General features: G+C 38.8%; 3 protein-coding genes and 1 long non-coding RNA gene across 9 annotated transcripts in view; 1 reads left to right on the top strand and 3 right to left on the bottom strand.

Annotated features, from left to right (window-relative positions):
- The window catches only part of LOC117221779 (uncharacterized), a 176,645-nt gene extending 175,793 nt beyond the window's left edge, over nt 1–852 (bottom strand). For both annotated transcript variants that reach the window (XR_013033913.1, XR_013033914.1), the window contains exon 1: nt 714–852. This is a non-coding gene — a long non-coding RNA (uncharacterized LOC117221779). The remainder of the gene's footprint in view (nt 1–713) is intronic.
- Dtwd2 (DTW domain containing 2) lies at nt 726–3,167 on the top strand. Its single transcript, XM_033472975.2, has 5 exons — nt 726–1,613; nt 1,739–1,900; nt 1,971–2,151; nt 2,242–2,444; nt 2,507–3,167. Exons 1-5 carry the CDS (start codon nt 1,528–1,530, stop codon nt 2,634–2,636), a joined length of 762 nt encoding a protein of 253 aa, XP_033328866.1. The 5' UTR covers nt 726–1,527; the 3' UTR covers nt 2,637–3,167.
- Art7 (arginine methyltransferase 7) lies at nt 2,782–6,219 on the bottom strand. Its single transcript, XM_033472974.2, has 9 exons — nt 5,718–6,219; nt 5,486–5,635; nt 5,160–5,381; nt 4,846–5,078; nt 4,390–4,519; nt 4,118–4,329; nt 3,486–4,044; nt 3,161–3,321; nt 2,782–3,085 (listed from the first exon to the last, which is right to left on the bottom strand). The coding sequence occupies exons 1-9, from the start codon at nt 5,844–5,846 to the stop codon at nt 2,824–2,826; spliced, it is 2,058 nt and encodes a 685-aa protein (XP_033328865.2). The 5' UTR covers nt 5,847–6,219; the 3' UTR covers nt 2,782–2,823.
- Nucleotides 6,220–6,948: 729 nt separating this feature from the next.
- LOC117221790 (sodium-dependent neutral amino acid transporter B(0)AT3) lies at nt 6,949–23,773 on the bottom strand. Of its 5 annotated transcripts, none has more exons than XM_033473003.2 (14): nt 23,685–23,773; nt 21,522–21,802; nt 21,137–21,332; nt 20,874–20,989; nt 20,672–20,779; nt 19,969–20,052; nt 19,743–19,904; nt 19,518–19,628; nt 18,231–18,432; nt 17,949–18,145; nt 17,300–17,501; nt 15,940–16,099; nt 14,439–14,702; nt 6,949–12,726 (listed from the first exon to the last, which is right to left on the bottom strand). In XM_033473003.2, the coding sequence occupies exons 2-14, from the start codon at nt 21,705–21,707 to the stop codon at nt 12,531–12,533; spliced, it is 2,184 nt and encodes a 727-aa protein (XP_033328894.1). In that variant the 5' UTR covers nt 21,708–21,802; nt 23,685–23,773; the 3' UTR covers nt 6,949–12,530. The 5 variants fall into 5 exon arrangements, with proteins under 5 accessions (XP_033328894.1, XP_033328895.1, XP_033328896.1 ...); XM_033473004.2 differs by having other exon boundaries at nt 21,522–21,798; XM_033473005.2 differs by lacking the exon at nt 23,685–23,773 and adding an exon at nt 23,153–23,636.
- Between the last annotated feature and the right edge of the window lie 452 nt (nt 23,774–24,225).

Genomic DNA, 24,225 nt, shown 5'->3' with positions numbered 1-24,225 from the left:
GGAAACAGTATTTCAACGTTGTTTCTTGTGTTGAATAGAGCTGTTCTATATAGTTACAGCTATGAGAAAGGTTATACATATATCGAGTCGATGTTATAAAGTCCCATATGGTTTATTGCAAAATAGCCGTCCGACGAGCATAGAAAAGCATGGAAACCCACCTAGTGGCAGAATCTGCGAATTAAATCACCCTCATCGATGATAGTACCGTCTACGGCGACGACTTGGTGAACTAATTTTCTCTATCTATCCAATACTTTGTTTTTAAGTGATAGGACCGTTTCTCTGTCTTCGCAATATGTAAGACAAAGTTGGAGACAGTGTGCGACAAGGTCAGCAGAGGTCGTGTTCTTTTTCTTTTCTTCTTGATTGACAGAAGTTCCATTCTTCTTCTTCCTGTTTTTTCTTATTATCCAATGCACAAATCTTTATGCAAGATATGTTAAATCTTTGCGCAGTAATGTTGGGACAAATATTTATATAGTTACTAAAAGCTATTTAATTAGAACGAACATTCGATCGAAAGCTATATATGAAAGTTGTTGAAGATCTATTATACATATATTCTCCAATTGCTAATATTTCCAAGTTATTAATCGGAAGCTTGTTATTAATGAATTCCCTATCGTCTAGTCAGGTTATCGAAAGGCTCTATTGTATAAGTCTTTCCTTGTCGAATACCTTCTTGCTCGTCATACTTCGCGTGTACGTACCGGGGAATTCGAAGTCCTGCAGAAAAGTTTGTGGTGGCACGAGTGTGGTTCTATCTGTGCTCAATGGACTACGCAAGACGACGCATACGCTGGGAGTCCCGCACAGCGACGTCAAGCGTCTACCGAGTGAACATTATAATTCTAAACTACGATGGCGATGCGACACAGAATCTCCATCTGATCATAGGTCAGAATTGTAATATTCGCCAGGTAGACTCCCCACGCCGCTATGCGGAACTCCCTGCGCATGCGTCGCGTCTTGCGTAGTTGATTTTCTTGACTGCACCGTCTATGCTTGTCGCACCGTATCTCTATCTTTATCTTATACGCTATAGCGATAGGGATAATTAGTTCACAAACCTGCCGCTCTAAATGACGCTACTGTCACCCGTGTCGTGGCATGTCTAGTTGTTTAAAATTTCTTTTAGATGTTATGTATTCGATTATTACAATTATTCTTATACACATATATCTATATTTAATATTAAATGTACGATTGACAAAGATTAGGACAGCGTAATAGGATGTTATTTTGGGAACCAAATGAAAGTTGTTCCAAGATATGCATGTCATGTTGTAACACTCTATTAAAAATCTTTCGAAACATTTGTTTATGTTCTGTACAAAAGTCTTATGTACAATGACAGTTTAATATATGTATATTAGTATTTCGAAAATATATTTGTGATTCCGTTAATAATTTTTCTAGTCACGTTCGATTATCAGTTTCACGCAATCTCTTACTGTTTATTATGTGTGCACCTTTATCATTGTCCAGCGATCGATATCTTTTATATTTTTCTACATTATTATTATGACAAACGAAGAATCTGTATGGCAAGAATTATCAGAAATATATGCTGACCCTCCGGAAACAAGAAACAAATGCACGCAATGCAAGTAAGCGTGCGAATGATATTAGGTTATATTCAGCTAGTGTCATACAGTTCCTGTATCGCGCATATTAGAAAGCAATAGTAAGATAAATATTACAGTGACCTATAGGGATCTTTCTAACTTTCTAGAAGACCAGTGCCAGTGTGTTGGTGTCCAGGATTACCGAAACACATAGTGTGCCCTGCATCAAGAATAATTATTCTACAGCATCCGGCTGAAGTAAAGCGTTGTTTAAGAACGGCGCCTATGCTTGCTCTAGGTCTAGAATCTGGAAAGTGCATCACATATAGGTATTTAACGTAGAATATTGTAACTCATTATGAAAGCATACAATTAATCTGATTTTATCCTATGCTTTAGAGGTAAGAAATTTCCATTGCCGAAGCACGAAGGATTAACAGAAATTTTGAATGATAAGAATACTCTACTACTTTATCCATCGACTGATGCTGTACCACTCGATAAATTGACTCCTGTTGGTACAGATGGACAAGAGCCTTATAATCTTATTTTATTAGATGGTACCTGGCCACAGGCGAAGGTAAACCAGTGATCGTATCGCATTAGAATAACCATGATTCTTAAAAGAATCTTCTTTGTGGACACTCATTTATTTTGTATATTTCTACAGGCAATATATCATTCTAGTCCAGCACTTAGCCTTTTAAGAGCATGCAAATTGGTTGGAGTTCCAACAAGCGAATATGTTATTAGAACACAGCCAACCGAAGGATGTTTATCTACGCTTGAAACTGGTGCTTTTGCACTTTCCATTTTAGAAGGTGATCCAGAATTGAAGGATAGAATGCTTGGACCTCTGCATTATCTCTGCAGGTAATTTCAATATTATAATACCCCATCTTAACTGATAAAATTAACATTGATGAAATTTTTAGATTTCAGTTGGAAAATGGTGCTGTAACTCACCAGAGCAAAGAATTTCTTATTAAACAGAAAGCTTATCCTAAACTCATAGGACGACGGCTAGCGAAACAATTGCGAATGTTACCTGAGGAATCAACGTAACATTTCCATTTTGTAGTTTGAAGTTATAGAATTCTAATTATAGCTATTTAAAGAGATTCATCCCATGATAAATGTTTAATTTTTGATAATCGTATACGCAAAGGGACAGTATACCATAAACAGGAATTATATAAACAATGAATGGTTTCAATTTAAAAATGTATATTTTTATAAATGATGCGTCAGATTATTTTAGTGGTTCTGACAATACATGAAAATCAAATTTCATAGTCCTGAAAAGTTCTGGCGCATAGTCGAACGACCAATCAAGAGAACTTTGTTGTGTAACGTTTGTTACGTCCCTAAATATATGTACACCTTGTCTTGTGAATGGATCCCACGATATTCGTGCGCCAGGTTGTATTGCCCTCGTTGGTCCTGACGATACCGTAATCTGAGCGTTTAGATGCCAATCCACCCACAAAGCTACGCCGTTACACGATCCACTCCTAGATTAACAAAAATTAAATTGTTAATATCTTATAGACTTTTAGTACATAGAAAACAAATAAAAACGATCTTACTCTAGAATAGGAATTGAGTCGGAGATATGTATATTCCTTAATCCATCATCATATTGTCTTAAATCGAACTTATGAATAACAAAAGGTAAACTTAATGCTTTGGCAGGATACTCCCACAATGGTTGGGGTTCTACTGGATTGTCGGTTTTCTCGCTCGATTCCTAAAAAATAATTTTTAAAAATTATGTACTCCTCTCATAGAGCTACTTTGGACTTAGTTTTTACCAGTAATAGTTTATTTAGTTAAACCAATGCAAAATTGTATACTATATTTTAAATAATAGCTTTTTTACTACGTTGCATTATTGTTTGCAAATCAACTTACTTGGAGAAGTGCATCAAAAATCGATAAGTCGTAACCTTCGCAAACTCCAAGTGGAGTTCGTATTTTATGGAGATCTTTGAATTCTACGGCAACAGCTAGTATCGTCGCTGCAATCGGTATTCTTCGTACGCGAGGTGAATACTTTGAAGTGAGATACCAGTAGCTAAGATTATCCCATGGTAGCATGGAAGTGATAAAGTACGGTTCACCGAAGATTAAATTAATTTCTTTTTCTGAAGGCAGATCATCCGCCGATTCTATAATTTGTACTTTTTCCGACAAGTTGTTGAATGTGATAAATTTCTCCATGCATTGTCTGGAATGGACTTTTGTTTCTAACATAAATACTTTCTTTGCTCCTAATTTAATAGCAGCGAGGCCTAACAAACAACCATCCGACAAGCACAAACAAACGGTTTTTGGAGTAATTCTCTTTTCCAGTGCTCTAATATATTTTTCGTTTCGTCTCTGATCGTTTAGTTGTCCCATGCGGGTTCTGGAATAAGCGATGTGAATACCGCAACTGCACACAGGCATTCTAGTAATTGTTTCGTAGATTCTAAAAGTAAGCGGTCACATTACGTAGCTATAAAATAGTAAATAACATTAATAAAGGGTTAAAGTTAACGTACAAATCAAACCATAAAGAATACTCGTCGTGACATCCGATCAGACTGATTTCACGACCCGCAACAATCGAGGTTTCTACGGGTAAATGATAAATAGCTTGCACCCAATGGTCCCTCCATGGTATTATATCGGCTATTTCTGAAAGGCTTAAACCTTCGCGTAACATTTTCTTAGCATCTGGATGCTCCCAAACAGGTGCGCAACTTAGCGAAACCTACAATACAGAAGCTTTTTGGCATCGAGCTCAAAATATTCAGCAGTATACAATTAATACCTGATTGTCTATATCCATGTTCAAGTCCCACCACATGAAAACAGCATGAGCTGTACCAGTCAATGTCGGCTTCACGCGTAAATTTACTGTTTCAACATACGACAAAGGAGTTTTGCCAGTAAAATCAAACCTGGAACATTTACCTTATATTACTTTATCTGCGGTGTGCACCTTTTTCAGAAAAGGTGTTACAAATCTTTGAAGTACATAGTATGCATTGTAATTGGCTCATATTTAGAAAATGTACTTATCAAAATTATTGCGTGCCGAAGCATAAATAATGATTAATTACTCTTTAATACTGTTTCAACAATAACAGGTCAGTTAAATCAGTCTCAAGAAGAAACTTTTTCTTTACTTTCTTGTGTACTAAGTACTCAAAATGTTTATAATTCCATTTCAGAATAACTAGTATATTTTTTAAAGATCACTTTAATCCATATTTTTTGCATTTACCTAAATACAGGCTGGGGTGGCATCAGAGGTGTAAATGCATCATATGGAAATTGTGTTAACTGTAAATCGTGCACATATTCAAGTCCAAAACAAGACTTTGCGGAATGTGGAGTGTCAATTAAACATTCGTTTTTGTATTTTATTGGTTGTACTTTGTTCCATGCATGTACAGCAGAACTTTCAACAACTTGTACCCAAATTGTGGCACTATGTGGCACAACTATACTTTTTTCCTAGAAAGAAGAAGTAATAAGTTAGACATTATAAGTATGCAATATAACAGAATATAATGTTCAAAAATATAATGCATATACTTCGAGGAGGTTTTCATAAGCGTGTTTAAATGTAGAAAGAGCTCCTTCCCCAATAAGTTCTGTATCAAAAACTTCTGCAATTAAAATATTTGCTTTCTTGGGCATATCGCCATCCCGTCCCACTGTTATTTTTGTAGATCGTTTCGGTATCAATCTGATCTTGTCTTTGAAACCATTTTTTTCAATTATTTTCATAGCACACTCAGCCATTGGTGAAAAAACCTAGAGGAAAATTAACAATTTAAATTATTAATTTTCAAATCACCTAATAAATTCTATATTTACAAATATAATAAAATAATGAAATTTCTATAGAAATGAAATACCTCGCATGCTGTTACAGTATCAGCACCGCATGCGGCAGACATCATCGAAAACAAACCAGTACCAGTTCCTATATCAAGAACATTGGCCTCTTCTCCCATTTCATGTTTTTTTTCAATTGCAATTTTAAGAGCGACATAATACTTCTGATTCTATAATTATAATAACATAATAATTATTGTGAACATTGTTGCATCGTAAAGGTTATTTAAAAGAACACTTTGGAGGACTAACTCTTTCATGATCGTGTAGCATATCGGCAAATGCTGATCTTGCAATTTCTTGGTAATAATCAAAAGTATCTTCATCTATCCAGTTATCAAAACTGGTGAATGGACGCATATCTGTATTTTCGAGAGCCATGTTTCACAGAGAAAATTGATTTAACGAAAATCTATGTATATGATTTTTACAGAGCTACCTAATCATATAAAAACTATAATAATGTCTATTTTTGTAAGAAACAATATTTTAAATCACAGTTTTATTTATGTTTATCACACCACGTTCAGGTTAACATGGAATGTTCGATAAAGTTGCATTCCAGTTAACTTAACTATGAATTTAACTATAAATTTAGTTAAAACTGAATTTATACAAAAAGAATATGATATTACGACATGTGAAAATGATTGTTAAAATGTAAACCAATGTAAACTACTAGCGGCACGCGCGAATGAGTATTATACACTTATACACTATGTTACATATAAGTATAAAAGATGACTATGGCACCCCCAAAGATGGCACAGCTTTCAACAGTAGGGTGTAGGGGAGGTAGACCCATTCATAGGTATGTATATACAAGCTGTTCCAAAAATGTCTCTGCCCCTATTTCCGGATGGAAATAGGGAGTCTCTGAGGTGATTTGAAGTAACTTTTTCCTTAGCAAAAATATAATCCGCGGCTTCGTTTACGAATTATCAAAAAAAATTTTTTTTTAAACGAATTATTAACAGTAAGAGGCAAGATCAGCTGGCATCAGATAGCCGAGCCAATCAGCGGAACTGGGCTTCGCGCGCTCGTTGGCTGGGCCGCTTTGGGCCAGCCGAGCTCCCCTTCCTATTGGTCAATGTTTTTCGTTAATAACTCGTAAACAAAGCCGCGGATTGCATTTCCGCTAAGGAAAAATTTACTTCAAATGACGTCAAGAACCCTCCATTACCGGATTTGTGAGACATTTTGGGACATCCTGTGCATGTAACGTAGATAATATGTATTGAGTAGATGAAACACAGAACAAAAGAAAAATCAGAATTTAAAATTAATGGTACAATATTTGCAATCCACTGAAATTAATAAAAAAGAGGAACTAAATGTTTATTTTATTCCTGTTCTGAGCAATTGTGGTTAAAAATTTTTACTTTGCATAAAGGTCCGTATTCTAGTCATCGATAGGGCTTCACCGACCTTGGTAGTCCGCTTAAGGGTTAATTAAATCGATCAATTAAAATACAGTTACAGATCCATATTCACGCACGTTATTTATTTTAACATTCAACTGACAACAATATATATATGTACAGTTTTACGTATACGTAACATAAGTGTATATATTATACTCGTATTTATATGTGTATATATATAAATCTAATTATATATATATACATATAATTGTAACATTAGCTACACCCCGCATCTCTGTGTATCTTATTTATTTTATTGCACAAGCTACATCGAGGTTTGGCTATCTGGTACGATGTATCGTGAATAAAATTTGAATAACACGAATCGTCTCTGAGAACTAACTTCGTAGCTCACACTTTCGTGTCTCCTCGGATACACAGCCTTCTTATCTCACGCTTTAATTGCATTTTAAATATGGATGGACACACAACTTCGTACACACCTACCGCGAAACCGATCGGGCACCCCTAAAAGAACAAACAGAAACAACGAAGTCCAATCAATGAAAATTTTTTATAAAAATCGATATTCCATATTTTTTCTCTTTTTATCATTGATCAAGCACGCAATAGACCTTAACCGTGTTATTTTATTGACACTTTTTATTCGTTTGAGCCTCGAGCGCTTGCAAACAGCTCACTAGCGTCAACGAATTCGCCGAGAATATGTACTTGTCAATTATTGTCAATAAAGATACGTCTAGAAATATCACATATACGTTGATCTATGTAAAACAAATATTTATACATTATTGTCTACACGTGAAGAAAACTATTAAATAAAAAATTGATATGAAATATTTATAAGAGTTATTATATTATACTTAGCTAAAAATATGAAATGCAATCTCCATAATCGTTATTTTACATAACTAAACAGTGTACTATATATATGTAACATTTTGCTTAATAACTACAAAGATACAATAAATAGCGTATGTCGTTTTCTTAACAGTTACGTTGTAGTCGGGCTGAACGTCGATTCAATTTAGCGTTTCTGTTTGTTCAACGAATATCCATCCTCAAATACGTTCAGCCGCGCTAGACTTAAAATGTTTTACATTACTTGTGCCATTTACTCCCACCAAAAGTTAAAGTAACTTAATCTCTTGTGATTTCCGTTTATTTCAATTGAGCTAAAGTAGAGTGAACGAGAACTCTCAAAAAAATATATGATTTTTTAAATATCATTACTAAAAATTACTCTTAACGATTCTTAAATAAATAGCGGGGTTTTTCAGTAATTATTGCGAGTATTTTTTATACAAGATGTCCCGCAATTGTCGGTACAAGTAAAATGTGCAGAATAATTATTGATAAATTGGACAGCTTCTCTGACCACTTTTCTCTGATCGTTTCTACTTGCAGTAGACCAAAGCGTTTCTTAAACGTTAACTTGTATTACAATTAAGTATTTTTAGAAAAACAGTTAATTTCAATGTAGGCAAACTTCGATTGTATATTCCTGTCATACGTGGCAAGTAAAAATCAATTTCTTGGTTGTATCACTAATTGGAGAACATCTTGTACGTTACAGTGTTTTAATAATATGTTAATTATTCTAATACAGTTGTACGATACGAGACTTACATAATAATATTGTCGCTCGAGGCCCGAGCCGAATATTGACACGAGAAACGAAATTGCATTCGACGTTATTGTCTGGTTATTTTCCATGGTGTTTGTTTCATACATATTTATTTGTTTGAAACGCGCCATGGTGAAAGAAGGATTTGTACTATCCATTTTCGGGAGATTTTTCATTTGTTGTGTATGGTAAGTCCTCGTCCGCGTTTATTGTCGTTTTAGAGTTTAAAAGACACTTCAACAATTATTTACAGCTGATCTATGTTATACGAGTAAACATAATACACGAGCCTATGTAAATCATCTAACCGATCGGGAGCAACCGAATTATTGTCGAAGGCGATCATTTAATTCAATGAGAAGACCTTAACGTACACTATCGTTAACGATTGTGTATATATTTATATATGTATATATATTTATGTATACTTAAATATGTATATATATATTTATATATATATTTATATATACTTATATATACATATATATTTATGTATATTTTTATATATTTATATATTTATATGTATACGTATATATAATGTAGCATTATCGTCTCGTATTAAATCACTCTTATGTTATCGTAGTTTAGCACCTTCTTGATAAACGAAGAACGACCTATGTGTGAAGGTATTTTAAAAACGAGAAGAAGGTATAGCTATAGCTAATCGAAGACGGGGATCAAATTTTCTCGTTCTTATTAATGGCCAATCTTTCACCTATTCCTGATATGACGAGATCGTTTTTTTTTCGGTTTGTAGTATAACAGATTTGCGATCAACAATTTGTTAGAAAGGGGTAAAGACCATACCCAAAAGCGCACATACAAAATAGAGAGATCCGAAGTACAAATAGACGTGATTTGAGCGCATCTCACTATTGCTCTAGTCTTCGCTACTAGACGACTCTTTCATCGAAGGAATAGATCTGTGTTCACTAATTATAAACGATAGTTATTCTAATGCAAGATTTTTAATGTGAACGTTATCCGAACAAAATTGCATCTCACTTGTATCACAAAATTAATTAACTTGGCACGTATTTAGATATCGTAACATATCCGGCTAATAAATCTGAATATCACTGATGTAATAATAAAATGAACTTTGTGAATTAATTAATTAATCGTTTGCGATGATGTTCATCTTTCGATTCGACAAGTTAATAATTTCACGTGTGTTCATAGACACGTACACACGAACACTGATAGTGTCAAACTGTGAGCATATTCCCACAAACGTTGATTAAACATATTTCCCGTGAAACCGATGTTTTCCTTATTCTTAAAATATAGGCCCTGAAAATAGGATTTTGCATTCCGGAACATTGGAACGTTTAGAAATATTACGTAGAAGATAACGATTCGATCCCAAATAACTAATCTGAGGCCGATCGATACATTTCAAGCAACCGAGCGCCAAAATAGAGCTGCTATTCCTTCGATTCGACGCGCCAATTTCACGATTTTATAGGCCTCTGTGAATGTGCAAGAAGTGCAGTGCAAACATTGACCATAATGCCGGATTTCCGAATAATTAATTTCAATCGGTTCGATTGCGTTTTTTATTGTCGCACGATGTCTCTCCAACCTCGAGTCTTATGAAATTTGTTATTGTCCTTATATATTAGAATGCTCACTCTCGAGCCCACGCTAAAATTGCAAATGAATCCACGCGTTGTGATGTATATCGTTTTTGATATGCGTTCGTCTCGTTTCCCGACGTTATCGTGTGATCCAGCTACCGATACTATCAATCGATTCTCTCCGTCCGTCCATCGCTCTTAGTTCAGTTCTCGTAGAAAATACGCCATTTCCGTTCGACGAGCGAGATATGTAACCTTTTGATAAATTTGATCGACGCTGTTGAAGCCATCGGTAAAACAATCGGGGCTCGGCGAATTCTAACCACGCGTCGCCAGTAATCGGCATCGATGTTTTCTTTCTTTTATCTTTTTTTGTAAATTTTGTACGTGATTTTCTATTAAATTTCAAGGAAAAAATACGAATCGTTCAACTTCAGAGAATCGATCAGGAGCTAGACACCTTTACAAAACTGGAAATTAGTAGAACGATATTTGGGAACGTCCTCGTCACGCCCATTGGACGGTTCCTACGCTACCCTTACATTTTTTTTTTCACATAATCTGCGACCGCTAAGCGCGAAAGTATCTCGTTTCTAACTTTTAAATTATGCTAATTCATTTTTTTCCTTTTTTTCATTAATGATTTGCGATCGGTTTTAGGTCGACCTTTACGAATACGTATTGCAAATGCTAAAGATAGTATGTTACGCGCTAAATAGTTAATGCATATACGATACATCTCGCGAACGATATTACAGTTTCACCGGTTCGAGCTGTTTAAAAATATCCTGCGGTCGTCGAGATCTTTACGAGCGCTCGTTTCTGTTTTCCTTTTTTCGATGGTACAATTCTCTCGCCCAGGAACGATGAAAGAAAAGTTCTAAAACCGTGCGATACCGAGATGTATTATATATATATAATATATGTATATATGTGTAACACGGTTTTTGTAGATTAAAAAAAACTGCAAGTTCAATTCGAGACGCAAGCTTCGTGCCTCTTTTGTTTCGCCTGCGTCGAACTTACAGTTTCCTATGCGTCTGTTCGTCCTCGTATTATTGGGAACTCCCTACGTGCTCGCGATATATCTGTTCGGATTAATATTGACATGTGTACGCGTCGTCAAATGGTTCAGAAACACGAAAAACAGCGGCGAGACATTACCGACTGAAACGACCGATTTCTTTCCCTTCGTTCTTAGATTCCTCGCTGAAACAAAACTGCTGGAAACAATTCGGCGACGATTAACGGATACACTCGCAGACCAGATTGCCTATACGTATGTTTCTTCTTCATGGTAATTGACGCGATATCTTCGTACCACCTCTATAGAATCGAATTAACCCTTAAGTGGACCTGTGCGCGCGTCATTAAATTACATTACACGGCGAGTCAAACATTGCGAAGCAAAATCGATTTCCGCTTTGCCAATTCGGTAATCTGGTTGACCTAATTTTATTAATAATTAGGTAGCCTGGCTAATTTATAAATTAATCTCGTCAACATCCTCCGAATCAATTTAAATCGAGGCTAATATTCGGTTAACACTTTATGTATCGGCAGTTTTCTGACAGTCGTTTCAATGTTGAAGATCAACGATTGAGAATTTCTTAACGAATTGCTCGAACGCAATGACAATTTCATCTGTAATTGAACAAATCATTCGAAATCTTATGTATATCGAGATATACATAAAATAAATATTACATATGTACATCTTAAAAGCAATGCATTCATTGCTTCTGAAATAATTATTCGAAAGAATATTATCAAGCTTCTCCTTTCCGTACGCTCCAATCGTTGAAAATCCCGTTAACAGGCTCTCGGTAAATGAAGTACAAAGACTCGAAACCGAATCGTACAATAAACCGGTGGTATATTCTCTGTATAGGTGTCTACCGTAATTATGTTAACAACAGGGAAGGGATGATTCCTCGGATCATTTGAAGTAACTTTTTCCTTAGCGAAAATGCAATCCGCGGCTTTGTTTACGAGTTATTAGCGAGAAACACTGACCAATGAGAGACGAGCTTTGCTGGGTGCAAGGCGGCCAACTCAACGAGCGGTCGAAGCTCAGTTCCGTTGATTGACACGGCTGCCTAGCACTAGGCGTGCTCGCCTCCCATTGGTCACTGTTTTTTGGTTAATAACTCGCGTGAACAAAGCCGCGGATTGGATTTTTGCTAAGGAAAAAGTTACTTCGAATCGCCTCAGGAATCGCCTCTTTCTGGGTGTTAATATAGTTATGGACCACCCTGTATAACGAGAAATGTGATTTGGATCAAACCGACCGGGACGCCTGCAGCACTACGAAGGTCCATTTAAGGGTTGTTGTCGTTGAACATCGACTTGGAGCTACAACGTGGGTTAAATATCGGGGGTCGAGGCGCATTGAAAAATGAGAGAACGCTGTTTTCCGACCTATGAACCATTTAAACACACATTAGCCCAACATCGGCGACGACAACCATTCCTAGGTGAGGTCCTCGTCGTCGTCGCTGGGACCACCGGTCGGACAACAGAATCCTTCGGACCCGTCGCTTCTTATGCAGAACAGCAATGTCTCGGCGGGCGTGACTTCGTGCGGCATAATTCCGTGAAACTCTTTCAAATCTGCCGCGGGGAACCAGGCTTTCTCGTTATCCTCGATTATGAGTATCCCGAAGAATCTGTATTGAAAAGTAAACGATTCGTTAGCGACAGCCTATTTTTCACACGTGAAGTGCCGACAGTAAACCCTAAAAATTCCTACAAAATCGGTGTCACTTAATCGACGAAACTGAAACCAGAAAGTTCAGAATCATAGTGGTCGGTATTTCGATCCCTTTGCATTCTAAACGACCTAAAATTTCGTTCGTTCGAATATATTACAAGAAAAATTCATTCTCAGATCTAGTCAAAGGTTAGGTGTCGCCCATATGTGTCGCGTCGTTCGGGTCATTGTGACGCGTAACGTAAATGCATCAGCCAAATTTGTCAAAGAAATTAAATAAATAAATATCGAATATACCACGATGTAATATGCCCAAAACGCAAACAACACATTTGCAAAAATCATATACAGTGTGTCCTAAAATTATGATATTTCCGGGAAATAAGGGGTTCCTGAGATCATTCGAAGTAACATTTTCCTTAGCGAAAATGTGATCCGCGGCTTTGTTTACGAGTTATCGACAAAAAACAGCGACCAATAAGATGCGAGCGGCCGAGCCAATGAGTCGAACAGGGCTCCGACTGCTCGTTGGCTGGGCTGCGTCGCGCCGATCGAGTTTCCCTCTCTTTGGTCACTGTTTTTCGTTAATAACTCGCGAACAAAACCACAGACTGCATTTTCGCTAAGGAAAAAAAGTTACTAGTTAAGTTATTTCCATAGTGAAAATGCAATTCTACTAAGTTATTTCCGTAGTGAAAATGCAATCCTACTAAGTTATTTCCGTAGTGAAAATGCAATCCGCGACTTTGTTTATAAGCTATTAATGAAAAACCGTGACCAGCGAGAGGCAAGGTCTGATGGCGCGAGCCGGCCGAGCCAACGGCGCCAGCGGTCGAGCGGTCGAATCCCAGCTCAGTTTGCGCGAGCCGGCCGAGCCAACGGCGCCAGCGGTCGAGCGGTCGAATCCCAGCTCAGTTTGCGCGAGCCGGCCGAGCCAACGGCGCCAGCGGTCGAGCGGTCGAATCCCAGCTCAGCTGGCGCGAGGCGACCGAGCCAATGAGCGGAACTGGGCTTCGTGCGCTCGTTGGCTGGGCCACCGCGCGCCAGCCAAGCTCGCCTCTCATTGGTCACTGTTTCTCGTTAATAACTCGTAAACAAAGCCGCGGATTGCATTTTCGCTAAGGAAAAAGTTGTTTCAAATCACCTCGGCAACCCCTCATTTGCTGGAAATACCATAATTTTGGGTCACTCTGTATACTATCCTCGTAATAACTATAAAAATTGAGATACTTTATATTTAAGATATTTGAGATATTTGAGATATTTTAATTTACTATTTCTGTCTCCTACGTACTTTCTCTATCTCTCTTACTCATTTTGGTAATTCTGCAAATCAATTTTTACTGTTTTCTATATTTTCATATTAATCATATTCATATTTTATTATTTTCATATTTTACGTCATAAAATATCCTGTATCATAGTGCAGTTTCACAAAGATATGCGCGTATCTTTTTCGCGTAAATTTGTATGAATGCTGTAGGAGAGTTAAAAAATAAAGATAGTCTTCCTGATGGATCTGGCCACGGGGTGAAAAAGCAGTGGTTATCTTCTGATAAGAGGACCGCATTTGACCATTCAGCGGAAAGAGTTAAAAACTTTTTCGACGCAGAATCGCGCGTCTGCGAAGGATAACCAGGCGGAATACTTCGCGTTATCTCATATTACCTGCAAAGTGCGACCGCGGGGATCCAGAGAACGGACGCGAGAATGAGAATTCCGATGAGAACCAGTGCCCACATCGGCCATTCGTGTCTCTCCGTAATGCCTTTGCTGGCGATCCAAGCCGGATAACCGCTTCCGTCGACGATAATTTCCACGATCGAGGCGACCAGAATGCTCAACATCGCCAATGGGCTGAGATACTTCCAGCAGATCAGCCAATAAAGACCTGGACGGTTGCCGGTCATCAATTCGATATCGTCGGCGAATCTGAGACAGAGATAAAAAAAGGAGATAAAAAGATAGACATCTTCTTGGAGTGTTGAGAGTTAAAAATATATGATTTCAACGTGCATGTTAACAACATATTTAACGCGTCAATGAACAGGTTTCCATAGATACAATGTTGAACTCTAAATTCATCTTTTTGCAAATCATATTCACCTTTTCTCAAATCAAATTCATCCTCTTACAAAATTATGCATTTATTTTGTGGATGTCTTGGGAGTGAAATAATTCAAATACAACATCGAATATATTTGACAAATTGCTTCGAGGATTACCGATGAAACGAAATGAAAACAATCGATGAAATACGGTTACTTTTGAACAATGCGAATCAACACAAGATCCAGAAACTGCGTGACCTCGTTGTTTGAAGCTTTTTCAAACATTAAATTCTCTATGGAGAAAGTACCTCTTTTCACGAGATGTTATTAATCATTCTGCTGCAACTACTATACGCACAGATTGTCGTAATTATTGTACAGGGTGTCATGTAACTGGTAGTACGACCGGCAAGGGGATGATTCTACATGAAAAAATAAGTCGAGAAAGAAAGATTTGTTCATTTGTTCATTTAAGACTCCGTTTTCGAGAAGAATTAGGTTGAAAAGATAATATTATCGAATAGCAATCGAGTGGCGCTTCTGGTCATGACATATCAATTCTATTTCTCGTCATACTAGAACGCGAATTTGATGCATCTTTCAACTCAGTTTTCTCGAAAAACCTTACATGAGAAATTTGTTGCTTTTTCGACTTATTTTTTTACGTAGAATCCAGCCTCTATCCGGTTGTACATGACACCCTATATAAATATGTACATAAAATTGCCACAGCAGAAGCATCATTACAGATAAAAATATGTTTACTATGAAATAAGTATTTCCTGTTTATTATAAAGATATGTTTACTATCAAGTGAGTATTTTTTAGATCATTGTCGCACGCGTACGATAAAATTAAAAATTTCAGCACAACTTTACATTGCGTTTTATTTTTCTTAAGATACTTCGAAGAAAACGAAGTAAAAGAATGTGATTCGCAAAAGGATCAATTTTATCTGTGCAAGGGAGAATTTGATTTGCGAAAGGATGAATTTCATTTACGGAAGGATAAATTTTGCGTGCGAGAGGGGTGATGTTAATTTGTAGAAGGGTGAATTTATTTTGCAAAATGAAGAACTTCGGGTGCAAAACCTTTACCATTGACACGAGTTTCCGTACCTCTTCAAACCGTACACGTAAGACACTGCGATACACTCGAAGAAGGCAATGATCAGCAGAGGAAAGTTCCCGCTGAAGTTATCAAAGAGCACGAACACGTAGCTACCGGCACCATGAGCGAACGCCATTGATATTACGCAGCAGACCAGACAAATTGCACCTAAAATATATGATCATCATGTGATAAACCAGAGAGTTGTACAGAATAATAATTGAAACTGTAATTACAAAGCAATTCAATCACATTGTAACTCAGATTTCAATAATTCAGATCTCCGTTCAAATAAATTACAATAATTCGCAATTTCAATCGGAGTACAATTACAAAATACTAAGTAATTAAGTTATATTAATTACGAATTACGACGTACTTGAATTAAAATTACGAATTACTGTGTAATTGAATTGAAAAATTACGAATTACAGTGTAATCGAATTAAAATTACGAATTACAGTGTAATTGAATTAAAATTACGAATTACGATGTAATTGAATTGAAATTACGAATTACGATGTAATTGAATTGAAATTACGAATTACGATGTAATTGAATTGAAATTACGAATTACGATGTAATTGAATTGAAATTACGAATTACGATGTAATTGAATTGAAATTACGAATTACAGTGTAATCGAATTAAAATTACGAATTACGATGTAATTGAATTGAAATTACGAATTACAGTGTAATCGAATTAAAATTACGAATTACGATGTAATTGAATTGAAATTACGATTTACAGTGTAATCGAATTGAAATTACGAATTACAGTGTAAGTGAATTAAAATTACGAATTACGATGTAATCGAATTGAAATTACGTCTTACAGTGTAATTGAATTAAAATTCCACATTACGATGTGATTGAACTAAAATTTCAAATTACGATGAAATTGAACTAAAATCACGAATTAAGGAACAATAAATTAACAAGTAATAATAAAGAAGAAAATACGCAGAAGGAAAAATGTACCTCACTATTTCCAAATTCTGGGCTATAATTACATTGTAATTCAATTGCATTGCGTTTGAACTACACACGTGATTAAAATAATTAGCAATTGAATTAACTAAATGGTTTGAACGATGTAATTGTATTATAACGTAGTTAAATTACTATGTGGTTGAGACACGGTGTAATTAAATTGCGAAATTGAATTAAAATGTAATTGGATTAGCATAACTCTGTGATAGACCTTTTGATAACAGGGATCCAGTCGGAACGTCGCAGGGTAACGAGAGGTCAAGCAAGGGAAACTAACGTAGTCACGAGGTTTTGACACGATACAATCTGCCAGCGTAGGCAGATGGCAACCGTTAGCTGTGTCATATGGTAATCGTGACACAAGACAACCGACCTGTGAGTATCTCCTTCCGTAAATTCGGAAATAGCTTCATGTCGACGATACTTGTGACAACGCCCTCCAAAGTGCCGAATTGCGAATCGATGCCCAACGTGAACAGCATGAGGAAGAATAACACGGACCAGAATTGAGCTCCGGGGAATTGATTGATTGCTTCCGTGAAGATAATGAACGCCAGTCCAGTGCCTGACGCTGACTGGAAGAACGGAATAGTCGTTGACGACAACGTTGCAAACAGAAATACAGTAAATTCTTCCTAATTTTCCTTCAGCTTGTGAACAAAAACGAACGATTTAGGAAGAGGAGATACGATTGTTCGGGCTTAGCGACTCGTTTTTATAGTCACCGATTGTCAATAAACAATAGAAAAACGAGCATTTCTTAATTCTTTTATCCCGCCAACTAATTGCAATTTCTGGAAAAAAATCGTTTAGCCATGGTCAAGGTTATTTTAGTTGTTGACTAATATCGACTGAACTATAATAAAAACTTTATTATACTGAACTATAATAAAAACGAAACCGCAAGGCTCGAACAATTGTACCCCCACTTTCTATTGTCCATTTTTGTTTGCAAGCTGAAGGAAAATTAGGGAGAACTTAGCGTATAACGGAACTTCGAGCTGACATTGTCCGTTACTGACATTGTCCAATTCTTTCTCCAGATCGCACTGTGGCAACTCGGGCATTATTAAATTGTCCAGAGTTACGTTTCCTGTCGTGATATTTAAAAGCGTGCCAGCGATCGGGATCTCGTCCGGTATCTTGTTGCCGAAAATGCTGAGGATCGTGGCGTTCCTTTCCGACAGGCATTGTTCGTACACCATGGTTGCTTTGAACCCTGCGAAAAGCACAGCGTTCAGAGATCGATCCGACCGGACACGCGACCGGCGGTTGAATAATTCGGACAATGTCGGGATAATTACCGATGATAGAGAACACAACAATCCCAGCGAACATCGAAGTGAAACAGTTCGTCATACTGACCATGATAGCGTCTCGGTAGCAATTATTGTTCACGGGATTGTAAGACGAGAACGCTATCAAACCGCCGAACGCCAGGCCCAGCGAAAAGAATATCTGCGTACCCGCTTCCAACCAGACTACCGGATCTGCTATTTTCCACCACTGAACAGACGATATTTCACAATTAAGAAATGTCGTATCTCTCATTTCTAATTGATATTTCTGTTCGAACGAACAGAGTTACTTTGATCCGACCGTGCGATACGTCGTTGCAAACTTCTTGGAATATTTGGTGACACTGAAACTACCGAGCTACCTAGACTCGATTAATGTATATCGTTTTGTAAAAGTTACAAGATTAAATTTACTTCGTACGATTTCTATTATGACATGTGATTCTGTTACATTATTTACAAAAGATTCTCTATGATTTCAGCAACTATTGGGTTGGCAACTAAGTAATTGCCGATTTCAGTTATAGATGTCTCTCGCTCCCATTTTTATGATATCCGTAAATGTTATATTATATTATTATTATTATTATTATTATTATTATTATTATTATTATTATTATTATTATGTTATTTTTTATTAGCCGTGAATGTTAGTAACTGGACAAATTGAATGCAGCGGTCAAGGAAAAGCGACCAGAATTGGTCAATCGTAAAGGTGTCATTTTCCACCAGGACAATGCTAGGCCGCACACGTCTTTGTCCACTTGGCAAAAATTGATGGCCATCGGATTACCACTTATTTCGATCCCTGGACAACTCCCTTCGTGGTAAAACTTTTAACGACGATGACGCTGTAAAATCTCACTGAACTCAGTTTTTGGCCGAAAAGGATCAGACTTTCTACGAGCGTGGAATTTTCAAGTTGTCAGAGAGATGGCAAAACAGATTAAACTTCGTTCCAAGTAAAAAAAATGTTTTATTTCATTGAACAAATCGGCAATTACTTAGTTGCCAACCCAATATGATAGGAAGAATCAGAAATCAATCTCATTTCTGTTCGGTGCCGATCATCTTCAGTTTCAATTGACTGACGTTGTATTCTACTTCGACTGTCTTTTATCTTGAAAATTCGCGAGCTGTACGTAAAGCAAATAAATAAACGAAGTGCATGTCATTGTGGAGGTTACAGAAGCGCAAGAAGTAAGAAGTAGAATACATTCGATCGATGAGAATTAGCGACGATCGAGGAGCGTATCAAGAGCCGTAAAATGAGACGATCGCGAAGAAAATTACCTTCGGAGTAAAAAGGTGGCGCAGACCGTCGGACATGCCTGTCAAAGTGACGCCGCGGAAGAAGAATATGATCAGGACAATGTATGGAAACGTGGCAGTCACGTACACGACCTATAAAAGACATTCCAATTGATAAAGGTGTTCTAAAATAACTGGTTTAACCGGTTAATTATGCATTCTATGTATATAGCGACGCGTTCGGCGTTGAACACTTTAAAGGAATACCTTCCCTGAAGACGCGATTCCCTTGATCATGCACATATAAACGAGAATCCAAGCGATCACCAGCGCCAGAGCGATCTTCCAATTGAATAACTCCGGGCTATTGATATCCTTCGATATCATCAGAGTGGTCCGATACCAGAAGTATTGTGTAGGACTGCTGACCTGTGGAATCGGCATCGGTTGCAGCGTAATTGTCTTCATTAATTGAAAGACGAATCGGACTTACCACACACTCCGGCTCCGGGGCGTACGAGCCGTTCTGGAAATACACGTTCGGACATTCTGCCCACGGTAGCTCCGATTGGAAACTCTGCCAGCCAGAAGATTCAATTATTAGAACGGACAATGGGGGGGATACCCTCTATGTACATCTTATTGAAATAAATCTTATTGAAATCTTCTATCATCGAGAAATCCTGTATTATTTTTTTCACACGAAATTGTTCAACGCTTGTTCGATAATTGATAACCTGTTAACAATTTATGCCCTCGTCGATAAAGCAAATAGAAAAATGATTTGAAAATTAATCTTTCATTAATAAGCTGCAAATCCTTCCGTTACACGTTTCTCTCTTTCCGCTTTAATTATAGAACACATAAACTTGCACGATAACCGAAACTGATCCGGTTTGCGTGCAATTCGCACCCACGTTCGTGCGAGCATAAAGTGTTAAGTACGAATGTTATTACGTTCTTTTAAATAGGAATAAAATTCTGTTCTCTTGACATCGATATATAATTACTCGAGTCTTTTATAATAAATAAAATAAATAAATCGTCTTTTTCTTTTAAGAAACGATTGAAATCAAAAAGATGCGAACCGTTGCGACTAGGAAGATAATGGTACGGCGAAGGGTTATGTGTAAAAGTTACGTTCCGAATTTGCTACGATATCGTTAATTTGTGATTTTCGTAATCGGAGGACTTACTTGGACAAAGTAGAAGAGGCACCAAGCGATAATAGTGTTATAGTACAGAGCTACGTTGAAGGAAACTACGGCGCTGCTTATTCCTATGCCACCCATGTACGGAGAAACCTTTTGCAAACATGATAGACGGCTCGTGATTACGTATTCGGGTATATTTCGATTGTTTACCGTGATATTATACCGCGCATTGCGCGACAATCACCTGGTTCCACACACCGATAGCGCCCTTCCGTAATCTCTGGCCAATCGCCAGTTCCAGATAAAATATGGGGATGCCCTCGATAGCCAGCATCACGAAGTATGGGATTAGAAATGCGCCTGTTTTTAAAAGAACAAGCAAAGAATAAAAAGAATCGCGACTTGCGTCGAAATCGAGCTCCGAACATTCGGAAATCGCGTTCGAAATTGCTAGTTCTCGCTCACTTTTACGTTTCCGAAGCGAAAACGTGTTCTTTACAAACATACCTCCACCGTTCTTTTGAGCGAGGTATGGGAATCTCCATACGTTCCCGAGGCCCACTGCGTATCCGACAGTTGCTAATAGAAACGTGAGTTTACTATCCCAATTTTCCCTCTCGTCCTCGCCGGATTCCGGTCGGAATATCGTTTTCCCATCGTTGTTGGCGGTTTTGCTACCCCCACCCCCGCTCGCTGGTTTGCTCTGCAAATGAATTCAACGGAATGAAATCACCTATATATCTCTGTTCTTTCTAGATTATCGCAATTTATCGCAAGAAATTGAACAGATTGTTACTTTGGTAAAATTAATGTTTTTTACTTGCGCGAGAAATTTCTATCACACTGTGATCCCGAACGTCGACGTTCGCTCGCGAATCGAATCGGTATTTACCTTTGTGTTAGGACTGGAGTCTTCAAAGGCTGCGTTCGTGGCACCGTAATTGGCAGTACTGACATTTTTTCTGTTCTCCGTCATCAATCTTCCCCTCATCTCCTTCATCTCGAGTCTGTCGACGCTTTTCTGGGGCTTTAGATCGCGCGAGCTTTGCCGGCGGACAAGGTGGGCCGTGTTCGCCATTCTTTTCTTTTTTTCGTTTGTGGTGCGAGCCACGGGTTTCCTTCCTTGCTGGAATCAAACGGAAATGCCACACGCGCCTATGGACTCCATCCTTTCTGAAATCAGTCGTTTGAAATCGTTACGATCCACCTGAATCGCACGTCCACGATTTTCTCGGCGCAAGTTTGTGCTTAGAAAATCGTTGCTTAATCGCACGCTATCGAACAGAGGTGAAATTTCGTCGAGCCGTCGTGAAAATTCGAAGAACATTAAGCGTATCATCGAGAAACACCGAAATTTCTTTCTGCCTCGCACGATCGAGTTGAAATTACGTTCGCAACGTGTTCACGGGATTCCGTTGGTGCGCAAAGCTGAATGAACCTATCAGATAGCGAGGATTAAACCGAATCGTGCGCTGTAATACCGGAAGATTAGACGAGTTGTACAAAATTAATCGCGTCGAGTCAAAAGCCGTCTATGCATTGTTCGTTATTTTAGGGCTCGGTGAACGAAATTCATTTCCAACACGGGTTTCTCGCGACTATTTTGAACAATTCGGACGTTACGGTAACATAATCCGAACTACAATGCTCAGAGTTTTTGTGCCGAATACAGAGAGAAACAACCGACGATCCGTTCTTCGTCGAAAAAACGCTTCACCAAAGTGTGCTTGTCCGAGCGGAACGTTCAGATTTTTCACAAATATTTCCGCTCGAGCACCGTTCGCTGGCTGTTCCTCTCATACCGTCGCACGCGCGGCTGCTAATCCTTCACGTGCGCGTCGAAAAAAGTTTCGCAGAGAATTTGCAGGGAAAGAAACTTTCTAAAATTATCATGTTAATTTTCTTCAGCCGCGTTTATCGTTCGAACGGCGTCCTCTGCAAGCTTTTGAAAAATATTCGCACGTTCCGCCAGAACACCGTAGCGGATGAAAATTAAGAAGATCCCAAGGAGTTTACGGAAACGAGCGGATAACGAAGAAAGTTCGCGCCGCTCCGAGGTTTATCATCGATTAAGACCGAGCTTACGTCTGCTTAAACGAAAGCTTACTTAACGCTTAGAGCTTTCAGATCCGTGATACGTCGGGCAAGAGGACCGGGAAAACGGTTTTCGCACGTACCGAAAAAAGCAACAGAAAAAATGGCAACTTTCCCGAACAAAGTGCCGTTATATCTATCGATTGAAACGGCGCGAACGATCTCGGTTACCTAATATTTACGTGGCGGTGGAAAGCGAGATCCGAGGGGGGAGGGGGAGGGGCAGGGGAACTCGTAGTAAACAATAGGCAATAAAACAACGTGTCGATCACTGATCTCCCGGCACTCGAGCCCTCTTTCTCGCCGAAGCGAAGCACTCGGCGGAAACGTTGTTACAATTCCGATAGAAGAATCCGTCGCTGGATAAGCGCAAGCAGCCGCGAGAAGGGGGAGGAGATGTTTGCCTTTCAGCTTCACCACGTCCCTGACCTCGTACGCGAGATGCCGTCGAGTGCGGGCCGAGAGTCGCACTGAGAAATAGTTTTCAGCTGGAACGGCGCGCGGCAATCTCGGCAAATAAAGAGGGAAAAATCGATGTCCGCGATTTCCGTCCAGGGACGCTCCGTGTCGGAAAGGAAAACGGATTATCGTCACTGGTGCACAGGACATCGGGCGGCAATTCAACGCGACTGACATATACTACTTTCCCCGTTGACGTCATGGGTGGACCGATCGAGCGACGTTTGCCCACCTTTCGCGAGACCGAGCGCGTTCCTTCCGCGTGCGAGAAACGTAAATTCGGAGGACCGTGCCGCGGATATTGAGAATTCCATTCGGGACCCGCTGGGACTCGACGTGATCGCGTGGTGCCCGGGGGATGCGATTCGAACGGGATGGTACGGTGCACCGTGGCCGTCGTCGAACCGGCGCGTTTTAGATCGAGCGACGCTGCGACCGAACCGAGAGAAAGAAACGCCTTTGTTTCTTTGTCAGGATGTATCGTTTCGAGTTCGTCACTGACCTGCTGGGGTGAGAGAAAGAAAAGCGCGAGGGCCTCCTTATGGGACGAGGAGCAGTTAGCTACTGTGGCACCCTCTACTGCGATGGTAACTTTTGAAATCACGATACCCCACGGAATCAATAGCAAGCGCCGGCGCCCCAATGCCTCCGTGTCCCACAGACCGGAATATGCGTGTACCCCTTTCGCCCGAGAGATTGGTCGATGATGATCGACAAAACCGTGTGCGAGCAAGCATGGCAAATGTCACAGCGTGACGTCGCTCGGCGGACCATTAACTCCGTACCATTAACACGGATTGTCCAATTCCGTGACGAATCCATCGATCACGGTCGAAGCTTACGCTGGATCCGACGTTTGCCAAAGCGGAGGTCGTTCCACTAAAATTGGCAGCGAGTCGCACGACGGTCGTTCGCCACGTCAGATCTCGGAATGTTTTGCCACTTTACTTTCCCTTTTCCAACAGTTCTTCTCCCTTCGCCACCGCGCGAAATTCTTCGGAATTCTTTGCTTGCACGGCTCTCCAATTACGTCCGAGACGCGT

Source organism: Megalopta genalis, chromosome 7 (assembly GCF_051020955.1).
Source record: "Megalopta genalis isolate 19385.01 chromosome 7, iyMegGena1_principal, whole genome shotgun sequence".
Lineage (NCBI taxonomy): Eukaryota > Metazoa > Arthropoda > Insecta > Hymenoptera > Halictidae > Megalopta > Megalopta genalis.
This window is presented reverse-complemented; position numbering and strand designations above follow the sequence as displayed.

Coding starts and splice junctions, on each gene's coding strand:
- Dtwd2 (XM_033472975.2), top strand. CDS start 1,528: ATGACAAACGAAGAATCTGTATGGCAAGAATTATCAGAAATATATGCT. Junction 1,901..1,970: donor GGAAAGTGCATCACATATAG/GTATTTAACGTA, acceptor CCTATGCTTTAG/AGGTAAGAAATTTCCATTGC. Junction 2,445..2,506: donor CCTCTGCATTATCTCTGCAG/GTAATTTCAATA, acceptor TGAAATTTTTAG/ATTTCAGTTGGAAAATGGTG.
- LOC117221790 (XM_033473003.2), bottom strand. CDS start 21,707: ATGGCGAACACGGCCCACCTTGTCCGCCGGCAAAGCTCGCGCGATCTA. Junction 20,990..21,136: donor CGCTCAAAAGAACGGTGGAG/GTATGTTTGTAA, acceptor TTTTAAAAACAG/GCGCATTTCTAATCCCATAC. Junction 20,053..20,671: donor GCCTCTTCTACTTTGTCCAA/GTAAGTCCTCCG, acceptor TCTGGCTGGCAG/AGTTTCCAATCGGAGCTACC.
- Art7 (XM_033472974.2), bottom strand. CDS start 5,846: ATGGCTCTCGAAAATACAGATATGCGTCCATTCACCAGTTTTGATAAC. Junction 5,382..5,485: donor ATACTGTAACAGCATGCGAG/GTATTTCATTTC, acceptor ATTTTCCTCTAG/GTTTTTTCACCAATGGCTGA. Junction 5,079..5,159: donor CTTATGAAAACCTCCTCGAA/GTATATGCATTA, acceptor TCTTCTTTCTAG/GAAAAAAGTATAGTTGTGCC.